Here is a 17,958-nt window from a genome sequence, read left to right as displayed (position 1 = left end):
TTAGGGCGAGTGATGGGGGGGGGGATAAGGAAAGGAAAAAAAAGAAAAAAAAAAAAAAAAAAAATAAATTTGGGGGGGGGGGAAGGAATCTAGTGTTGAAAGGGGTAAAAAAAAAACTAAAAACATAAAAGTGGGCAATAGTCGAAAACCTATAGTCAAAGCTGCAATAGAGAGAATGGACTAGTCAAAGTCCTGATCTAAGTCCGACTAAATCTGCAGAAATACTTGATGTTAAAGATACCGTCCAAGGTCAATCAGACTGAACTTCAGCTGTTTTCTAAAAGATCTAACAAACAATTGGACAGAAGAAAAAAAATAAATTTTTATTTTACCTCACAGTTATGACTTCTTATGCGTCATCAGTTGTAATATCAAGTAAAATCCCCAAGAAATCATCTTAGTGGTTGTAACGTGACAAAAAGTTCAAGAGGAATCAATGCTTTTGACAGATTTTGCATCTAACCCCCCTCCAAAAAAAAACCTACATCATGTCCATCTCTACTGACCTTTAGTGTTTTTTTATTTTTTTATTTTATGTTTTTTATGGATTTAGGCCTCAAAATGTTATTTTCAATAAGTATTTCCGTTCAGTAGCACAGAGCCGGTTGTCTTGGTTGGAACTCACTGCCTGCACATAAAAGGTTTGACTTTTTGTTCAGTTGGTTTCATTGTAACTGTCATCTGTACACATCTTAAAAAAAAAAAAGAAATGGCTGCATCCTCACATATTCTGTTCAGTCAACGTCACACAGAAACACAAACAGAAGCAGTAACACACATCTGCAGTCTCAAAAAAGAGAAAAGGCTGTAAAATTTGGAACTTGCTTTCACTTATACTGTCCAACATGCAAAAGGGGAAAAAAGAAAATATCACAGCACAGTAAGTCTGACGTTTCTACATGCGTACCAATGAAACATTCATTCACCAGGAGCTTTGAGAAAAGAAGTCAAATATTAATCTCACACTCGTCGAGCTGTATAAAGTGCTTCGAGAAAGGCAGCAGTATTAAAAAGGCACTAATATATATTTATATATATATATATAAAAAATAAGGATTAGCACTAAAGATTGTTTTTGAAGGCTGATACGTTTAAGGGTTACAGTGACATTCTCTGCACTCAGGCATAAACAACAACAAAAAAAAGAGAAAAAATATGCCAAAAAGTAGCTTTGAATGTTTCTACTATATTTAGTCGTAGAAATTTATGCAAAACCATTTTGGAGGCGTGGAAAAAAATAAAGGCTAAAATACAATCTACGTTAGAGACCAGAGATAAATGAAGAAATTTAAAAATGTTTAGCCCGAGTTAACGGAAACGAACTGAGCTAATGAAAGCTAAAAAAGGCACAGTGTTAGTAGAAGCAACTGTCTAAAGCGATTAAGATTTGTTTGGTTCTGTATCTGTGAAGTTTTTTTTTTTTTTTTTTTTTTTTTTTTGGTTGATCTTTGAGAATTAAGGCGGAGCAAAATTTCTTAATTAAAAACAAAACAAAAAAAAAACATGAAGGGCCACTACAGCAGGCTGGTAGACAACAGCAAAGCATCCCCAGTTGTTTGATTGGGTTCTCCACTGTACCACAGAAAAAAAAACAAACAAAAAAAAAAAATTTGGCCAGTGCATTGCTAAACATAAACGGGAAGATAAAAAAAATTGAAATAAAAATTATAATAATAAAAAAATCTATTTAATGCGATTGTTTGAACCTACAAAAGGCTTTAGAGTGGTGTTTTATGTGCAAAACGAGAGCAATGGCTGTGAATAGCACAAACTTACGAAAAAATATCCTCCACAAAGGAGAACTGTAAAAACAAAAACAAAAAAAGAAAAACAAGTCAAACTTACTTGTTGATACTCTTGTGTAACATGCATTTCAGAATCTGTGTGTGCTCATAAAACTGCCGTTGAGGATGGGCTGGGGGAGAGGGAGGCTCCCTCCCCTTTTTGACCTGAGCAACATTTACTCCACCACACATCCACATCTGTACAAGGGGAGACATTTTGGGAGGGGGGTAGTGTCACAGGCAGACAGCTTTCTATATAAAGTGACTCCAAGGCAGACAGGAAGGCGAATCTAAGAGTAGGAGAACTGCGACCCGTTGGATATTTGCGAGGTAACACTGGAGCTCCTGCTCATCCCGGGCTCGACGCGCCCTCCCATTGCCTGCAGGGCCCCGCCTTGTGGGTGGCCCCACTGCATCTGACCCGCACCACCTCCTCCTCCGCCCGGCGAGCCGTGCCCCCCCCACCCTTGCTGCATAGGAGACCCTCCTAAGCTGGATTGGTAGTGGTGGTGGCTGCCTCTGTGATTGGAGCTCAGGCTGGAACCACGGCTGCTCCAGCGCGGCCCTTGAGAGCTCGATGAGGGCCGCAGCTGCTGGTGCTGGCTGTAGCCGCCTGGTGCACCGGGGAAACTGTTGCTGAGCGCTTCGGGGGAGAGGTCTGCCAGCATCATGTTGTTGAAGCCCAGGCGCATGCTCTCTGAGTCGAAGGCCTCGACTTCCCTGGCCTGGCGCTCCAGCAGGTTCTGGATGCGCTCGGTGCGCTCGTTTTGCAATGACTGCATTTCCTCCTCAATCTACGGGAAAGTCAAAGAAGATGGAGCATTATTAACAGGTTATTAGGGTAAAAAACACAAACTACATGTATGAGATTAAACAGTCCTGCCGTCACAAAATTTAAGACATGTAATTAAAATATTTATGACCAATTCACATTTTTTTGTAATGGATGATTTCTGAGCCCTTACTTTTTTTCTGGGATTTCTCCCATTGGGTTTAATATCTGGTTGAATTTTAACCGGGCCAATCAGGAGAAGTTGTGAACAATGATGTTTTTCTCTGCTGTTTTAGAACTGTAGTCTGCCTGTAGTTTTAGCAATGGCGGCAGACGAAGTGGACTAAGCCATTCAGTACGCTTCCAAATATTGAATTAACATTAACAGTCATCTTGTTTGGCTCGTTTTCAGCTGCTTTGTGTTGATTTTTCTCCACTTCAAGCTAGTGGTTTTTTTTTTTGTTTACATAATTCCGAGCAACAAACTTAGACTGACAAGTTGTAAAAAACCGAGGAAATGTACTCTTGAATGTGAACAAATGTCGAACCTTTTGCTCCAGTAGCGCTCTTCGGAGTGACACCCTTTGTTCCAGGTCATTCTTCTCGCGGGCATGCTGTGCGTCCGTCTGCATCTTAATTTTACTCTGGTAGGCATTAAGAAGCTCCAGCTCTTGCTGTAGCTGGATCTGTAATGCTTGGCACTGAGATTCCTGAGTCACATCCAGGCGTAACTAAAGACAAGGAATGAACAACACAATGTTACCCATTCTGAAACATTAAGATGATAAAAATGCTATGCTGGGGTGAGGATCAACAGTCTTGCTTGTACATTTCTGGCACTGAAAGACTCACCGCCTGTGTTGAGAGCATTTCACTGATAGAATGGTCGTATTGCTCTGCTAAAATGGCAAGCTTGCGATGCTGCTCCTGCTTTAAACGTTTGAGGACAGCTTTGTGCTCGGACTTTGGTGTGGTCTCCAACAGGTGGTTCCTCAATGCTTTATACTGCTGGGTCTGGGTCTTACACGTGTTTTGAAACAGTTTTTTGATCTGGATCTCTTTGTACTTGAAAACAGAAAAACAGGAATTAGATTAAAAATGTGTGTAGACCTTTATCGCATTAGGAGACAAACATCTCTAATATAAGGTTTTTGCAAGTTTCACCAACTCAAATGTAAGAGTTTAAGACCTGTTTTAAGAACATTGTCAATTAAATTTAAGACCTGTAACATGACAGGAATGAACAAAAGAAAATTGCATATTTTATAGAACAGGCCAAGCCTTTTTTTTCACAGAACGCAGACAGCATAATAAGGGCTGGCTACAGAAGTCAGCCAGTGGCAACGACAACAGATGATAAATGTAAAAAAAAAACAAAAAAAAAAACAACTTTCTAGCTAGGCAAGGGTTTACTAGCAACTAGTTAGCTGTATCCTCAACCGCATGGAGTCACAGAACATACGATGTCTGCGGGCGACTCAAATCTTTGCTTGACAGAAAAGCTCCACAATGAAAAATAAACTAGATAAAATACACAGAATTAAACAGTCCTGTGTATTTTAGTTGAGACTAAAATACACAAAAACAGTTTAGACCTGTGATTATGACATTTAAAGCCGACTTACATCATTTCTAATAAATTCCAGGCATTTCGATGCCTTCATTTTAGATTTGTAAATTTAAGACTTTTCAGACTCCTTGCAACAGACTACAACTGAGAACGAAGAATTGGTCACGAGAAAGTTTCTGCAGAAATTTAACAGGGGCCTGCCAAAGTGTGCATATTGGTTGGGAACAAATAAGGGGTTATGCTGAAAATTAGCATCAATGCTATGGTTAGCTAAAATGTAGTCACTAGCATGTGGGGTATCACAAACATGTTGACCAACATGGACTTACTAAACTCAGTAATCAAACATTACTGTAGCACTGACTTACTCCATTCAGCATACTAAATGTGGCTAATATATATAAAAAAAATAGCTAAATGGCTTATTTTAGTTGTAGGCTGATGTTAGCATGAGGGCTACCACTAGCATATAGAACGACTAGTACGTAGAGACTACCAGTAGGATGTGAGTTATTAATAGCATGTTGACTAACAGGAACCATAGGAAAAAAAATCAGAAGCAGAAAAACTGTTTCGGTTTATGTTAAACACAAAAAAGTGAAACAAGTTTCACGACAGGTCAGAGACTAACCTTGAGGCTCTTGGGCTGCTGACGAACCTCCATGCCGTGTTTTCGTCTAAGCTCCCGGTCTCTCCTCTTGTTGTACTCCTGCTGATTGGTCAGCTCCGTCTGGTGCTGTAGCCGGATCAGCTCAACTCGCGTCTTCTGGATGGTGTTGAGCTGGCGGAACTGAAGCTCTTGCATGGACTCGTGATGTCGGAGGAGCATTGCGTGCTCCAAGTCCTTCTGGGTCTGACGCTTGTTTAATTCCTACCAACACAAGCACACAGAGGAAATCACAAAAGGTATTTCCTAAGGTGGAAATTAAAAAGAAAAACAAACAAAAAAGACTTTGTTTTGTCAGGAACTGATGAGAAGTTAGTGATACAGGCTCCTTATTGATTGTCATTGAATTAGGAAATAAACTCAAAGTATGCACCATGTTGCATTCGATTCAAAATAAATAAAAACTGGCTCAAAAAATAATGAGAATCCGTCTGTCAAATGGACATTTTAACATGAAAGGCAACTTTTTGTACATTTGTTTTTGTATTTGCTTTCAGAAGAGTAGCAATACTTTATGTCTTTTCAGGAAGGATTTGTCAGGACTTAAGGTGTCTCCAGCAGGGGAAAACACCTTCCCAAATGATATTTACTGTTATTTTACTCCATATGTTTCATACTTTGGATTGCTTCTGTCGGGACGCCATCTTGGATGCATTTTAAATCAAAATATGAGGTGTGTACATCTTACATTATTGGAACCGACAAGTGGAATCGATAGGCAGGCAGATTAACGATTCTCTACAAGAACCGGTTTCCATCCCCAGTCAATAAATGCCACAGTGAGCAGTGCTGACCTCTCGCAGATGCTGCTGTTCAATTTTGTGGCGAGCCATCAGGATCCTTCTTTTGAACCGGCGACACTCCAGGTCCAGGTACTGCCTCTGTCTGCGCTGGAGGTTGGCCTCTTCCGCTGCTTGGAGGTTCTGGAAGTTCTCCTTCTGCTTGGACAGCCACTCCTGCTTTTCTTTCTTGGGCGTCGACTGGTTTTCATTCAGCTCCTGCAGAAAAATAAACACATTTAACCCTACTACTAAAGTTGAATTTGTAAATGTAGTTATATTTTACATTGAAAGACAAATATGAATGAAAATAAGTGCGATGAAGTTTGGAACCTCTTTCAGCTGCTCCTTGCGAAGCTTGTACTCCCGTTTTTGGGATTCCAGGAAGCTGTTCAGCTCTTTCTTTTGCTGACTCTGGATGTGATGTTGGAACTTCTTTTCATCGTTGCTAAATGTTTTTGCCTAGTGGAAAAAACAAAACAAAACCAAAAAAACCCCATCATTATCAGTGTGATCAATGCAAAACAGCAGCCACCGTAGGACCATCAGTTGGGCTACATTTGTATCCACGGAAAGCGATAATCCAAATATTGATTTGAACTTTTGTTTTCATCAGTGACTCTGAGATAGAAGGTGAATTAACAACAACAAAAAAACTCTTAATGAAGCGTAACCGCTATTCATACGGATACATATTAAAGCGCAGGGTTCACAATGTTAAAAACATGGCGGGGATCCAAACTGTACAGCTAAAAATATCAGTTATCTACTGATTTGCAAATGTTGCACTGGAAAAACACAAACATGTAGTTGTAGGTGGTGGCTGGCTGTCAAGCAAATTCAAACGGAAGTGGTTTAAATTGAACCTGAGGATTGGAAGCGACAGTCAAAGGTCTGTTCCTTACATGTAGACTTTGCTGTTGCTAAGCATAAAAAAGCAAAAATAATTGGTTATAGTTCATTTACCTGTACAGTTTTAGCCAACTTTAACAATTTAAAACAACTTCATCTACAATTTCACTGCAGACTATTACTGACTTTGGTGTGTTTTTGTCAAACAGTAAAATATCCTATCGCTGAAATAAGTCAAATCAGCGTACGTCTGACTCGCTTCTTAGAGGATTTATGTACTTTTCCAACAAGTTCGTGCTAAGATGACATTTTCTACTATTGGTAAAAGGAACTTGAAAAATTTTCTAGCCAACCCTTGAAACCATTGCTTCCCTAATACAATATCTGGGGACATTTAAAAGGAATATATTCAGAAGTTCTACATTGTTAAGCACAGCTCTGAGCTGGTACATGCTTGTGTTTCGGAAGCTCACATCTTTCTCCATGGATGCTTGGTGTTTCTTGACCACTTTCTCCAGCTCTTGGGCAAAGTTATTCCTCTGGGTCTCCAGCTCCTTGTCCAGACGGAGCCGGTGCTCGTCCATCTCGGTCTTCAGCTTATTCTCCAGAGCCAGCAGCTGCTTCTGGTGCTGCCGTCTCATTCGCTTGTAGCCCAGGATCTGCTCTCTTAACTCCGATTCCTGCTCATGCTCCTTCATCTGGCGTGTGAGCTGACAAACACAAGACACAGATTATTATTATTTTTTTTAAATCAACTTGATGGAAACAGGTTGTAAGGATTACAATTACATAAAAATTGTCAATAATGTGCTGTACTAGAAAAAAAAAATCTGTCATGTCTCACAGACATGCTGTCATCCTTTCAGAAACTCAGCAGTGAGCTCAAAGATACATTTTCTTTACATTAAGAATAATTAAAAAAAAAAAACCTTTGAGTTTTTTTTAATAACTGGATAAAATGAAAAGATGTGAACTTAGAACATATTCACATGCTTGTTAAGAAAACATATGCCAGGAAAATCAGAAGTCTTTCTGAATAACTATCAGTTGAGCCACAAGAATTGAAAAAATTAGATTAAGTATTTCTTACGACAAAATTGCTGCAGTTTTCCTTTTAGCAGGCAAGTGTCAGTACTTAATAGAATCCACTAAACAACATACGGTAGCAACATGACCTAATGCTGTCAAATGACCTGTGGGAACCAAAAGTATGATGCGCACTTTATGTCCATATGTTTATATGGATCAGATTTCTATGTAGAAATGCCTCTAATTCCACCTGCATCATCTTTATGACTTCAGATAGTTTCATTCCCAAACTCCCAGTAAGGACAGAAGGCGTTTCTACCGCTGACGCTGTGCGTATAGTCGCAAAGTCTTCACGATTTCGTCTCGTCCTCTGGGTCTGAGTGGGGGCAGCTTGTGGCTCCGTTGTGGCTCTGCCATGAGACTCTGACTCTTCTTTGAGCGTCTCTTGTTCCTGCTCAGAAGGAAAAACAACAAAACCAGAGTGAAGAAACTGCATAGCAACCAGAAAACAGAGACACAACAGCTCAGTTGTGATGAGAATACTCAGGATTCTGGGACTTGATTCTCTTACGGGTTTGAGATTAATGACCGAGCTGTTGGACATCACCGTGCCGTCGCCGTCCATGTCCGGCTCGCTCTTGTCCTCGCCTGCGTCGGGTAGGCTGTTGACGGAGCTGCTCTGGGAGCTGGCACTGATGGACATGCTGGGTATGGACTGGTTGCTCCCGACGCTCTTCACCGTGCCCGTCCCGCTCACGCTGGGGTCCGGCTCCTACATACACACACACGGCACAAGAAACAATAAAAAGGCTGCAACAATAGAGGATGCCGCTAAAACATAAACAGGCCAGCTAGTGGCAGACCTCGTCGTCGTCTTGCGGCTCATTCGGGGAGCCGTTGAGGGCTTCCTGAAATAAGATCTTCTTCATCTTGCGGTACTGCAGATTGTCTAGTTCCCTCACAGCATCCTTGGTCCGATTTATCAGATCTATTAGGACCGATTCCGGCCGTTCACGCTGGATAAAAACATGCTGGAGGCCAGAAAAGAAACTAAGAGTTAATGTTGGAACTTTTATGGTTTAAACAAGGTTACTGGAAGTGTCACCCACTGAAATTTAAGACTTTAAGACCTGTATCACAACAGAAATGTACAAAGGAAACCCTCAAAAAATAAATTGCCAAGATGAACCACATCCCGCCAACTCGTAATAAATGTACATCTACCCCACCTTTAGGAGCTCCTCGGAGTTTGGCCTTTCCTGAGGAAGTTTCTGAAGACACGAATCGACAAATTTCCGAAAATAATCCGTCCTGAAAAAAGTATGTCAAATTTAGTCATTAGAAGATGAAATTTTCAGAAGCACTGTGAGTCACATTGCTTTTCACTCACCATTCGGTAGACTGCAGAACGGGGCTGTCGTTCTGTGCTATATGATATAAGGCACTCATCGCATTCATGTTGAACAGTGGAGGCTTCCTTTCAGCTAGAAACCAAGAAGCCAATCAGTTTTAAAAGAATCCAAAATTTTAACATCTTTACGCGTTTAGCGCAAATATTATACATTAGGTTTATACTTGAATAGGTAAAAATAAGTCACAATATAATTCTTTTTGTGATTTTAGTTTTTTAAAGCTAATCTTAGCCTTCGAGACGGGTAGACTTGTTGATTTCGTTCTCTGAAGGTTCCTTTGTCTGGTCATGTACAGTCTAAACACACATAACTGAGCCGATGAAGTATTTGGAGCATGTTTGCCCTCAATTAGGAAACACAAAAGCTCACACAAAGCAGACAGAGATGAATGTTTGGTGTGTCCCACACCTCAAGAATCCTTCATTTATGAGGTAAAAAAGGAATGCAGATAAATTACATGCCTATGCATTGAAAGCTTAGGCAAATTATGTATGAACAAAGTCACATCAGTGCCAGCAACAGACTTGTGGAGGTTTCTGTTGTTGCAAGGAGCCAGCCTAAGTGGCTTAAAGAAATGTTGACTGGGAGAAACGTTAAAATACTGTGGGGAGGGGAACAATCTTGATAATACAGACGTACCTAATTCAATGCAGGTTATTCCCAAAGACCAGATGTCCACCTTTCCATCATACTGACCCTCATCCATGGCTAATATGACCTCTGGAGCCATCCTGAGAAGAAAACATATGCACCAAGATAAACATAATAGATGGGACAAGTAAAAACAAACACTAAGATGAAAACATACTGACAATATATAATTGAGGTTTTAATGTGACAAAATATGGAAATGTTGATGGTGTATGAATACTTTTGCAAACCGTTGTATGTTTCTGTTGAACTACTGAAATAAATGACCTTCATGTTTACATCCTAATCTATCGAGTATAGAGATGCATCTATACATGGCTGTTCACTTACCAATATGGAGTCCCAACAAAAGAATTGGCTGGACAGGCAATGGAGGCCGAGCCAAAGTCTGCTAGTTTCACCTGACCCGGTTCGGTCAACAAGATGTTTCCTGCTTTGATGTCACTGCAAAAACATACAGAAGGAAGCGAGTGACGTTTCGCTGTAACTGTAGAGCACGGAACAAAAAAAGGTTTGCTTGAAAAATACTCAAATACGCACCGGTGGATCATGTTGTGGGAGTGAAGGTAAGTCAATCCGTTTAGAGCACCATGGGTAATTGCAGCAATTTCAACTTCTTGCAGGGGTTTCTTGTGGACTGGAAGGTATCAATCATCATTGGTGACGCAATACGACAAACTTGCAAAGCAGGAACAACATTCCCATGTTGTGATTGACTTAACTCACCTTCTAACAAATCTGAAGCCGAGCCTAGACAGTACTCCATTACCAGCTGTTGAGAAATAAAGAGATTGTGTATTTGTTTCTTGCTTTTGTCTCTCAGTTTATGTTCAACATTTTTAAGTTGCTACTTATAAGTCTATCCAACTTATACAAAAACACCCCCCTGCCCCCCCCCCCCCAAAAAAAAAAAAAAACAGTTACAGTATAACTGTGTTGTACTATTTTTGGCATATATAATTTTCTTAAGATGTGCACCCTTAGTCCTTTTAATGACAGAGCCAGCAAAACGTCCCTTGGAAAGTTAAGGTCTACACAAAACATACATCTACAAGGCCCCATTTTGTACCTTTCAGTCAAATATGAAAACAACCAAAACTACAAAAAGTACAGAATGGTAAAGTTGCAAAAGGAATCAGCAGCAGTGTCTGGAAAAATACAAAAAATTGGAATTTGTGAGAAAACAGGCTGTTCTAAGAAATGGATGTGGATGAAAAACATTCTCTGCAATAATTGCCTCTAAGTGATGTCTGCACCACTCAAAAAAAGCAGCCCATTTATGCAGCTACATGAAATTCAAACACAAAGTGACCAATTATCTATTATTAAGATGAATGGCTGGATTTTATTTAATACATTTGGCCAAAATGTAAACAAATTCAGGGAATCTTTTAGTGACTACATTAAAATGGTTGAGCTGAAATACATTGCTCTTAATAATTATTGACGGATAAGATGTATCAAAAAAAAAAAAAAAATACAGATTAAAGCTTAAATAAGAACATCAATCCTAACCATCATTCATTTTCGTATTTTGTATATTACTTAGAACTTAGTTCATTTTTTAAATACATTAAAACAATGAACTTAGTTCATTTTTTAAATACATTAAAAAAAATGAACTTAGTTCATATTTTAAATACATTACTTTCAGTGCATATTTTCAGTGCATTCATTCATTTTTCAAAGTTTGTTGATGTAAACCATGTTGCTGCTTTTCTTTGTGTTTACTTCTTAAGGAAAGGCTACATCTGGATCAATACTTCCCACTTATTTTTAACAAATTGAACAAATTCTTTTTTTTTCATGTTCACGGCAACTACCCATCCTTCAAGTTGATTGTTGAAAGTGTATTCATCTTACATATTAATTTTGTTAAAAAAAACCAATTGCAATCACAATTTTTGTTTCCACGATCAAGCAGGCCTCGTCACTTTCCAATTTCCCTGATTTTTTTTTTTTTTTTTTTAAGAAGTCCTTACCCATGCAGTGTGCTCTCGCAGGTAACATCCTTTGTACTCTATGCTGTTTGGGTGCTGTATTCGCCGCAGGAATTTCACCTCCTTGATTATGTCTTGCCATTTCTGTGAAATCAGTACAAAGAGTTCATAAAAAGAAAACCAGAAAGCAAACATCAATTTAGGTTTTGCGTTAAGTTACCCTCGAAATAGCTTGGTCAAAATTTTATGAAGTGAAAAAAACAAAATTAATAATAATAATAATAATAGAATATAATGCTGTAGTTGAGAAAACTGACTAATTCACATTAATTGTTTTGCAATCAATTTTGATGCTCTATGATTAAAATGACAACAAAACAGTGTAAAATCTGAAGCCTAACAAACCTTTACATTTGCATTGTGTAGCATAAAGAAAACCCAAACACACTATGCACTTGTTTCCATTATCTGACAGCAACACAATCTGCTGGTAACGTGCCTGCCGTTTTCTTTAATGGTTTCATAAACAAATCTTAAGAGATGGCAGTCCCCCCCACCCCATTTCAACACTCTTAAAGTGTCAACTTCTACAATCATTTAAAAAAAACAAACAAAAAAACAAATTTTATATATCTCAACAGCTTCATGCTGAGACACTATACACAGCTGTTTGAAGAAATGTAACAGATTGTGTTCATGGGCAATTCTTTTTCCCCGCTATGGCATTCAAGGCAAAATTGATTAAACTGACCCAAAGCACAAACATTCCTGGTTTTTGATCATATGTTTGGATCCAGAAAACGCCATTATACCTCATTAGACTGTTTTCCATTATAGGACATCTTCTTGATGGCCACCACATCATTTGACCGCACATCCCGTGCCTGGAAGATGAGAAGAACTGATTTTAAACATTGTAATTTAACAAATACTTGGAGATTTATTTTTCTTTGTGTGTCATTTGTTTGTTTGTCTTATTTTTATGCATGAACACATCCACAAATTGCAAAATGCTTTCCTTAAACCATCAAACCAGGAGTTTGTTGCTGCTGAGCTATTATAACAGCAATATTTGTTTTATTTTGATGGTAAAAAAAAAACTGATTTTGCTTGGATGTACTGATCTAATAATAATAAACATAAAACACAAAATTTGGAGAATAACTGAATAAATAATCAAACAAAATTAGGTTTCAACCATTTAGACTGCTTCATCAAGAGCAGAAATATTGTGTTGGGAATACTCAGAAACATTTAGAGCCAACTGAAAGCCTTCCTTACACAGACTCATCTGGTACTGAAAGCATAATCAACACAATCAATCATATAATCTTTAAAAGCCTCAGACTAAAACACACTTATAAACAGACTCTGATCTAGAACTGCACGGAATAAAACCTTTTTTAGTTAGCTGAACGAAGATGTAATTTTTTGTGACGATTTTTCAGCAAAAGTTCAAAGACTATAAACATTGCTATAAGGACAGATCACTTATGCATTAATAATCCAATTCCAATATTATAACAGGCCTATACAAAAACTAAAAAAATACGCATAAGATAATACACTGCTTTATAATGCGATTATATAAGAATAAATTAGGAAGTTTGCAGTTGTGATGCATTTATTGAACAAGAACAAAACCTGATTAAGGGAAAATAAGTGGATGTGATCAGGTGACTCACTGGTGCATCGCTATACATCCAGCAAAAAAAAAAAAAAAAAAAAAAAACTCACAAAGTACACAGCTCCAAAGCTGCCATGTCCAATTTCGTGCAGATCTGTGAAGAGCTTTTCCGGGTCCTCCCTGAAGAAGAGTTCTGCGATTTCGGGGTCCTTCAGGTTCCCCGCCCGGCTGCTGTTGGGCATGCCGGGGGACGTCGGGGCGGTGCCGCTGCCGCCGGGAACTATCTGGGTCTGCGACAGCGACGGGCAAGCCCCCTGCGACGGCTCATCTGCAGGACAGTGATTTCATGTGTTCAGCGCTGCAACACAAGGATAAACAAAAGAAAAAAACAACAACAAAAAAAATTTATATTAGACACTGTCTTTCAAGATTATGGAAATATCTCACTTTTAAAAATACATTTGAAGAAGAATCAGAAGAAATAAAGCAGAGCTGGGCAATGTGGACTTACAGCTTCAGTACAATACTTTGTGCTACCACTGAGATGACAACAAAAGTGACGATAAGAACTATTTATTATTACTTTTTTAGGTGACTTTATGGCACAACAATTAAAACATTTGCAACATGCTTCTTTAGGACACCACTCACATAAAGAAGTGTGATTTGCCTCACTGAACTGCACACAATAACTTCATCCTCTTCTTTCTGTATTTATTGATATTCTCACTGAATAAACAGAAAGAAGTAAAACTAACAACCCAAAGAGTCAGACAGTTTTGGGGAGTTTTAAAGATCATTAAAATGAATTTATTTGACAGAGACAAATCAAAATTCTCCATCTCAGATAGAAAAGTTATCACGATAAATTACGAACGATACGATAAATGCCCATTCCTGCCCCCAACATATGTAAACATCTGGTGGCAGATGGCTTGTTTTGTACTTTTTGCCATCTTAATCAAAAAGTTCTACACAATTCAGCTGACAGAAAGACAGAGCAGTTCCAGAAGTTGTTTGGGTTGAACTAAATACATCAAGTCTTCTGCCGTGTTTTATTATTTAGACATTAACGCTGATTTTAATTAAAATCTTCCATATGTTTACCATAAGAACAGCCTGTTCAAAAAGATATGCAACTAGCTATTATGAGGAAATGGCTACGAAAATTTTCTAATAGTTAAAACCCTTTTTTAAAATTTTTTCTTTCGCAAAAACACTCCACTGTGGAAGTAAATACTCCTTTCCTTCGCCGTTGTTCTGAACGGCCCTGCTAATGTGGACTGTAGAAGATCACTGAGGAAAATTTACCGAGTCCATGCAGCGGCTCAGATGATCAGTTGCAAACAGATGCAGAGCTGACGCTCGAGTCACAAGACTTCTTTCCCAGCCCGGGCGAAACAGCCCCCGGTCCAAGCAGACATGTTTTGTCTCACAACAACACTGAACAACCCCACTATTCGACAGCCATGAAATAAAGCCTCATTACCATGCAGGACTGAGCCTCTTTATTGCCATTGTCCTTTATGACATTGGTGCGACTCAATGAGCTTTGTTGTCATATGTCATGACACCGTTTTCTACTGCACGCACACGCGCGCGCACACACACACACACACACACACACACACACACACACACGAGGAAAGAAGTGCCGATAACTGATACCTCCGTGAATCAGGACAAGCCTTCCAAACCGCCGCTCACAAAAACGCTTAAGAATGCAGCAGGACAGGACAACAAAGCCGGAGGGCTGGAATTCCCAACGTATGCCCTCACTACACCGCGACTCTGCACTTCCTGTTCACGCGGCTCCGGCGAGGTAGGAATGGGCCTTAGTGAGAAACTTGACAAGTTACATCTAGCATCCCTGGCACAAAAACAAGAGCAAACATGCACTGAAATATTTGACAGCAGAAGGGGGGAAAACTCTAAAGACCGAAGCGTGACAAAGAAGAAGAGGATTTCCCCCACTATTTTTCATCAATCTTTAGGCATAAAATCTTAGTTTTTCACGTGCTATGCAGGAGGATAACATGGGAAGATGCTATTATCATCTTCTGATAATAGCATAGCTGGGGCTTACTGAAGAGGTTTATGTTAATAAAATTATCTTTTCAAGAACATATGCAAGCAGCTCCTGTTATTAAGTTTTAATCTGAGGAATAATGTGAGCAGAATATATTTAGTTTGAAGCAGAATATGGTTTAGATGGTGCAAAATGTATTCTGTGCTACAGTAACCAATTTTTAGATGAATAAAGAAACTGCTATAAGAAGTCAATAAACTGATTTTCATTATTCTCAATAAAAAAGAAAGCACTCATTAGCTGAACACTTAATGGTAAAATGAAATTTTCCTCCAAGTAAATCAAGGGACATACATTTTCTCAGTCTCAAATTCTAATAACTCTTCATTTTTGGTGTCATTTGGGAAATCCTCTTTGCACTTTAAAATGACATTAGAGCGGTTAAGAGTAAGGAAATAGAAATGGTAAAATACAAGTCTAAAATTTTACATTTTACCCTACTTACACATAAAATCTCCCTTTGATATGAAACAGACGATTACTCTAAAAAGTATACAAAAAGTAGAAAAATCTAATACAAAAAATATACAGTGTTTCAATAACTAAATTCTTTGTAGAGAAAAACGTGAATACATTTTCGCATTAATACACACAGCACTGTTGGTAAATGTAAAGTTTGCTTCACGTGTTTCTGGGGTTTGACAAGCATCACATCTTACCTGGGCGTTTCAGCTCATGTCACTGGTGATAACTCCCTACTTTTACAAGTCACCCTTCCCATTCTTTAATTTTCCTTAAAGTAGTCACGTTCCCACTCGTCTTGTGAGTGACAAAGGTAAACCTTCACATTGCAAGAAACTAACACACGACTCAAAGCTCTAAAGTACGAATATAAAACGAAAGGTTTCAAGACATTCCCAATGTTGACTATATAATGTTAGCACCAAACTTCACGTTAGCCAAGTTACGTGTCATAGGATGAAACAGCTCAAGCAGTGTTTCTAATGTGTTAACAGTCTGAACTACTGTTTAACTACTCAACAGACATTGAGTTAAACATCAGTTTGGTTTAATTAAGAGAAAATAAAATTTAAAAAGCCCAACAAGCTAATGTTTGCTAATTTAGCTTAGCCGGTTAGCTGGAACTCACCCTGTTCTGACAGGCCAGTTCTGAGGGATGAGGAGAGTGGCGTACACTTTAGACCAATTTGGGATTAGAAAGTACTTTTCCAGTTTCATTCCCAGCACGGAAGCTTCGTAAGCTAAATCCTGGTGGTTCTTCACGCTGTCAGCCGATTAAACAGAGTACGTCAGTGAAATTACTAAAGATTAAAATGCCCACCCTTGAAGTAAACTGGGGTGCCACAGCAGTCAGCTCCCACTCCCAGGCAAGCTCCAAAGATGGCTGCCGAGCGCTCCGTCGCCGCGCCTCTCTTCTTGAAAAATACACTAGGGAAGAATGCGAGAAAAGTTCAGGCAGCGGCAAAAACACCCATAAAGGAGCCACTGTGGAATCTGCGAAGTCGTCCGACGAACTGGATATTTAACTTAGTTCAAATGACACCTGAATTATTAAGTTATGTAAAGGTCTTCTCTTCGACATGGTACAAACTGCAGTTCCGCCCTGCCTGTTGCAGTAAACTCTCCCTGACCCAGGAACACCAGGAGGCGGAAACTATGGAACCTACTGTACTTCAAAAACGATAAACCTTTAAAGGTTTGCCTTCTACATAGATAAGAAAAACAACAACAAAATAAAACGCAAAGTAACATAAACATTAACGTAAACATGTCATTCAAAGCATTTATTCCTTGGAAAAGTTAGTAGCCTTTTGATTCAATTTAAATAAAAGAAGTAATATTATGAGGATTTCCCCCACTATTTTTTATCAATCTTTAGGCATAAAATCTTAGTTTTTCACGCGCTATGCAGGAGGATAACATGGCTTTGGATTTTAAAACAAGCAATACTGAAAACAGGGTTTCCCATACAATATAGGCAGAGTTCAGTATAGTACTCAAAAAGTGCATTGACGTAAAATTCAACATACTTTTACTCAAGCAGAAGCAAAAAAATACCGGTCCACGAAATTTCAAGAGTAAAAATAAGAAGGCATTTTGTGAAAAGACAACATCAATAAAATGATCATCTGATTTAATATTTCAAAAAATAAACCAAAGTAAAAAAAGTTTGTAAATTTGAATATTTTACTGACTAAAGTAAAAAAAAAAATCGTCAAATAAAAAATACAAATGAAGACAGAAGAAACATTTGCCATATCTTTTTTTCACAAAAGGTATGAAACTAATACAGTAGGTAATATCTGTTTTGGAACTAAAGCATTTCCAGTGATAATACATTCCAGCAAAAGTAACAATAATTCAGTATTTCTCAAGTAAAAAATAAATATTTCTCAAATAAAAATAAAAAGCAAAGTGCTCTAGAACTACTAATTTAAGTACATTTTTTCAAAATACTGAAAAGATTTGCTTAACCCACCTTTGAATGAACATGTCTTAGTTCTATGTCCGAGAAATGTTCATGTTTTGTTGCAAAATGTGCATAGTTACCCTATAACAAAAGCAAAAGATGTTCTCAACCAAATCTGCTATAAGAGTGTATTACGCACAGTGAAACAACTCTTGTACTGAGATAGCTGATTAGTTGACTCATTAGACCTATTTTGCTTGGAGAAATGAGCAAAAATTCCATAAAACTACAGTGAGAAATTGTGGAAGGATACCAAAGTAGGCAAGTATGTCAAATACTAAGAAAATATATGTAAGCATATGAATTTGAATAAAATACTCTAATCCTCTCCAAGAAAAATAATCTCCTTTACACG

General features: G+C 38.4%; 1 protein-coding gene across 3 annotated transcripts; it reads right to left on the bottom strand.

The window, feature by feature from the left end:
* Positions 1-1,404: 1,404 nt before the first annotated feature.
* On the bottom strand, positions 1,405-16,770 carry LOC106947985 (serine/threonine-protein kinase TAO1-like). 3 transcript variants are annotated; one of them, XM_015033412.1, is made up of 20 exons: positions 16,263-16,770; positions 13,194-13,441; positions 12,269-12,340; positions 11,499-11,600; positions 10,243-10,288; positions 10,057-10,153; positions 9,847-9,960; positions 9,505-9,596; positions 8,844-8,937; positions 8,683-8,764; positions 8,317-8,484; positions 8,025-8,225; positions 7,773-7,904; positions 6,898-7,134; positions 5,906-6,034; positions 5,588-5,791; positions 4,758-4,997; positions 3,409-3,621; positions 3,105-3,287; positions 1,405-2,578 (listed from the first exon to the last, which is right to left on the bottom strand). In XM_015033412.1, exons 2-20 carry the CDS (start codon positions 13,323-13,325, stop codon positions 2,075-2,077), a joined length of 3,042 nt encoding a protein of 1,013 aa, XP_014888898.1. In that variant the 5' UTR covers positions 13,326-13,441; positions 16,263-16,770; the 3' UTR covers positions 1,405-2,074. The 3 variants fall into 3 exon arrangements, with proteins under 3 accessions (XP_014888898.1, XP_014888978.1, XP_014889062.1); XM_015033492.1 differs by having other exon boundaries at positions 16,455-16,770; XM_015033576.1 differs by lacking the exon at positions 16,263-16,770 and adding an exon at positions 14,752-16,211.
* Positions 16,771-17,958: the final 1,188 nt, after the last annotated feature.

This window comes from Poecilia latipinna, unplaced genomic scaffold (genome assembly GCF_001443285.1).
Source record: "Poecilia latipinna isolate Pla-1442-1.1 unplaced genomic scaffold, P_latipinna-1.0 Scaffold1, whole genome shotgun sequence".
Taxonomy (NCBI): Eukaryota; Metazoa; Chordata; class Actinopteri; order Cyprinodontiformes; family Poeciliidae; genus Poecilia; species Poecilia latipinna.
The sequence above is the reverse complement of the archived record's forward strand: the minus strand, read 5'-3'. Positions and strand labels throughout refer to the sequence as shown.

What these genes read in the sequence shown, in the direction of transcription:
- LOC106947985 (XM_015033412.1), bottom strand. Translation starts at nt 13,325, where the DNA reads ATGCCCAACAGCAGCCGGGCGGGGAACCTGAAGGACCCCGAAATCGCA. An exon ending in TCCCACAACATGATCCACCG is followed by an intron (nt 9,961 to 10,056) that starts GTGCGTATTTGA and finishes ATGTTTTTGCAG; the next exon opens with TGACATCAAAGCAGGAAACA. An exon ending in AAATGCTCTCAACACAGGCG is followed by an intron (nt 3,288 to 3,408) that starts GTGAGTCTTTCA and finishes CCTTGTCTTTAG; the next exon opens with TTACGCCTGGATGTGACTCA.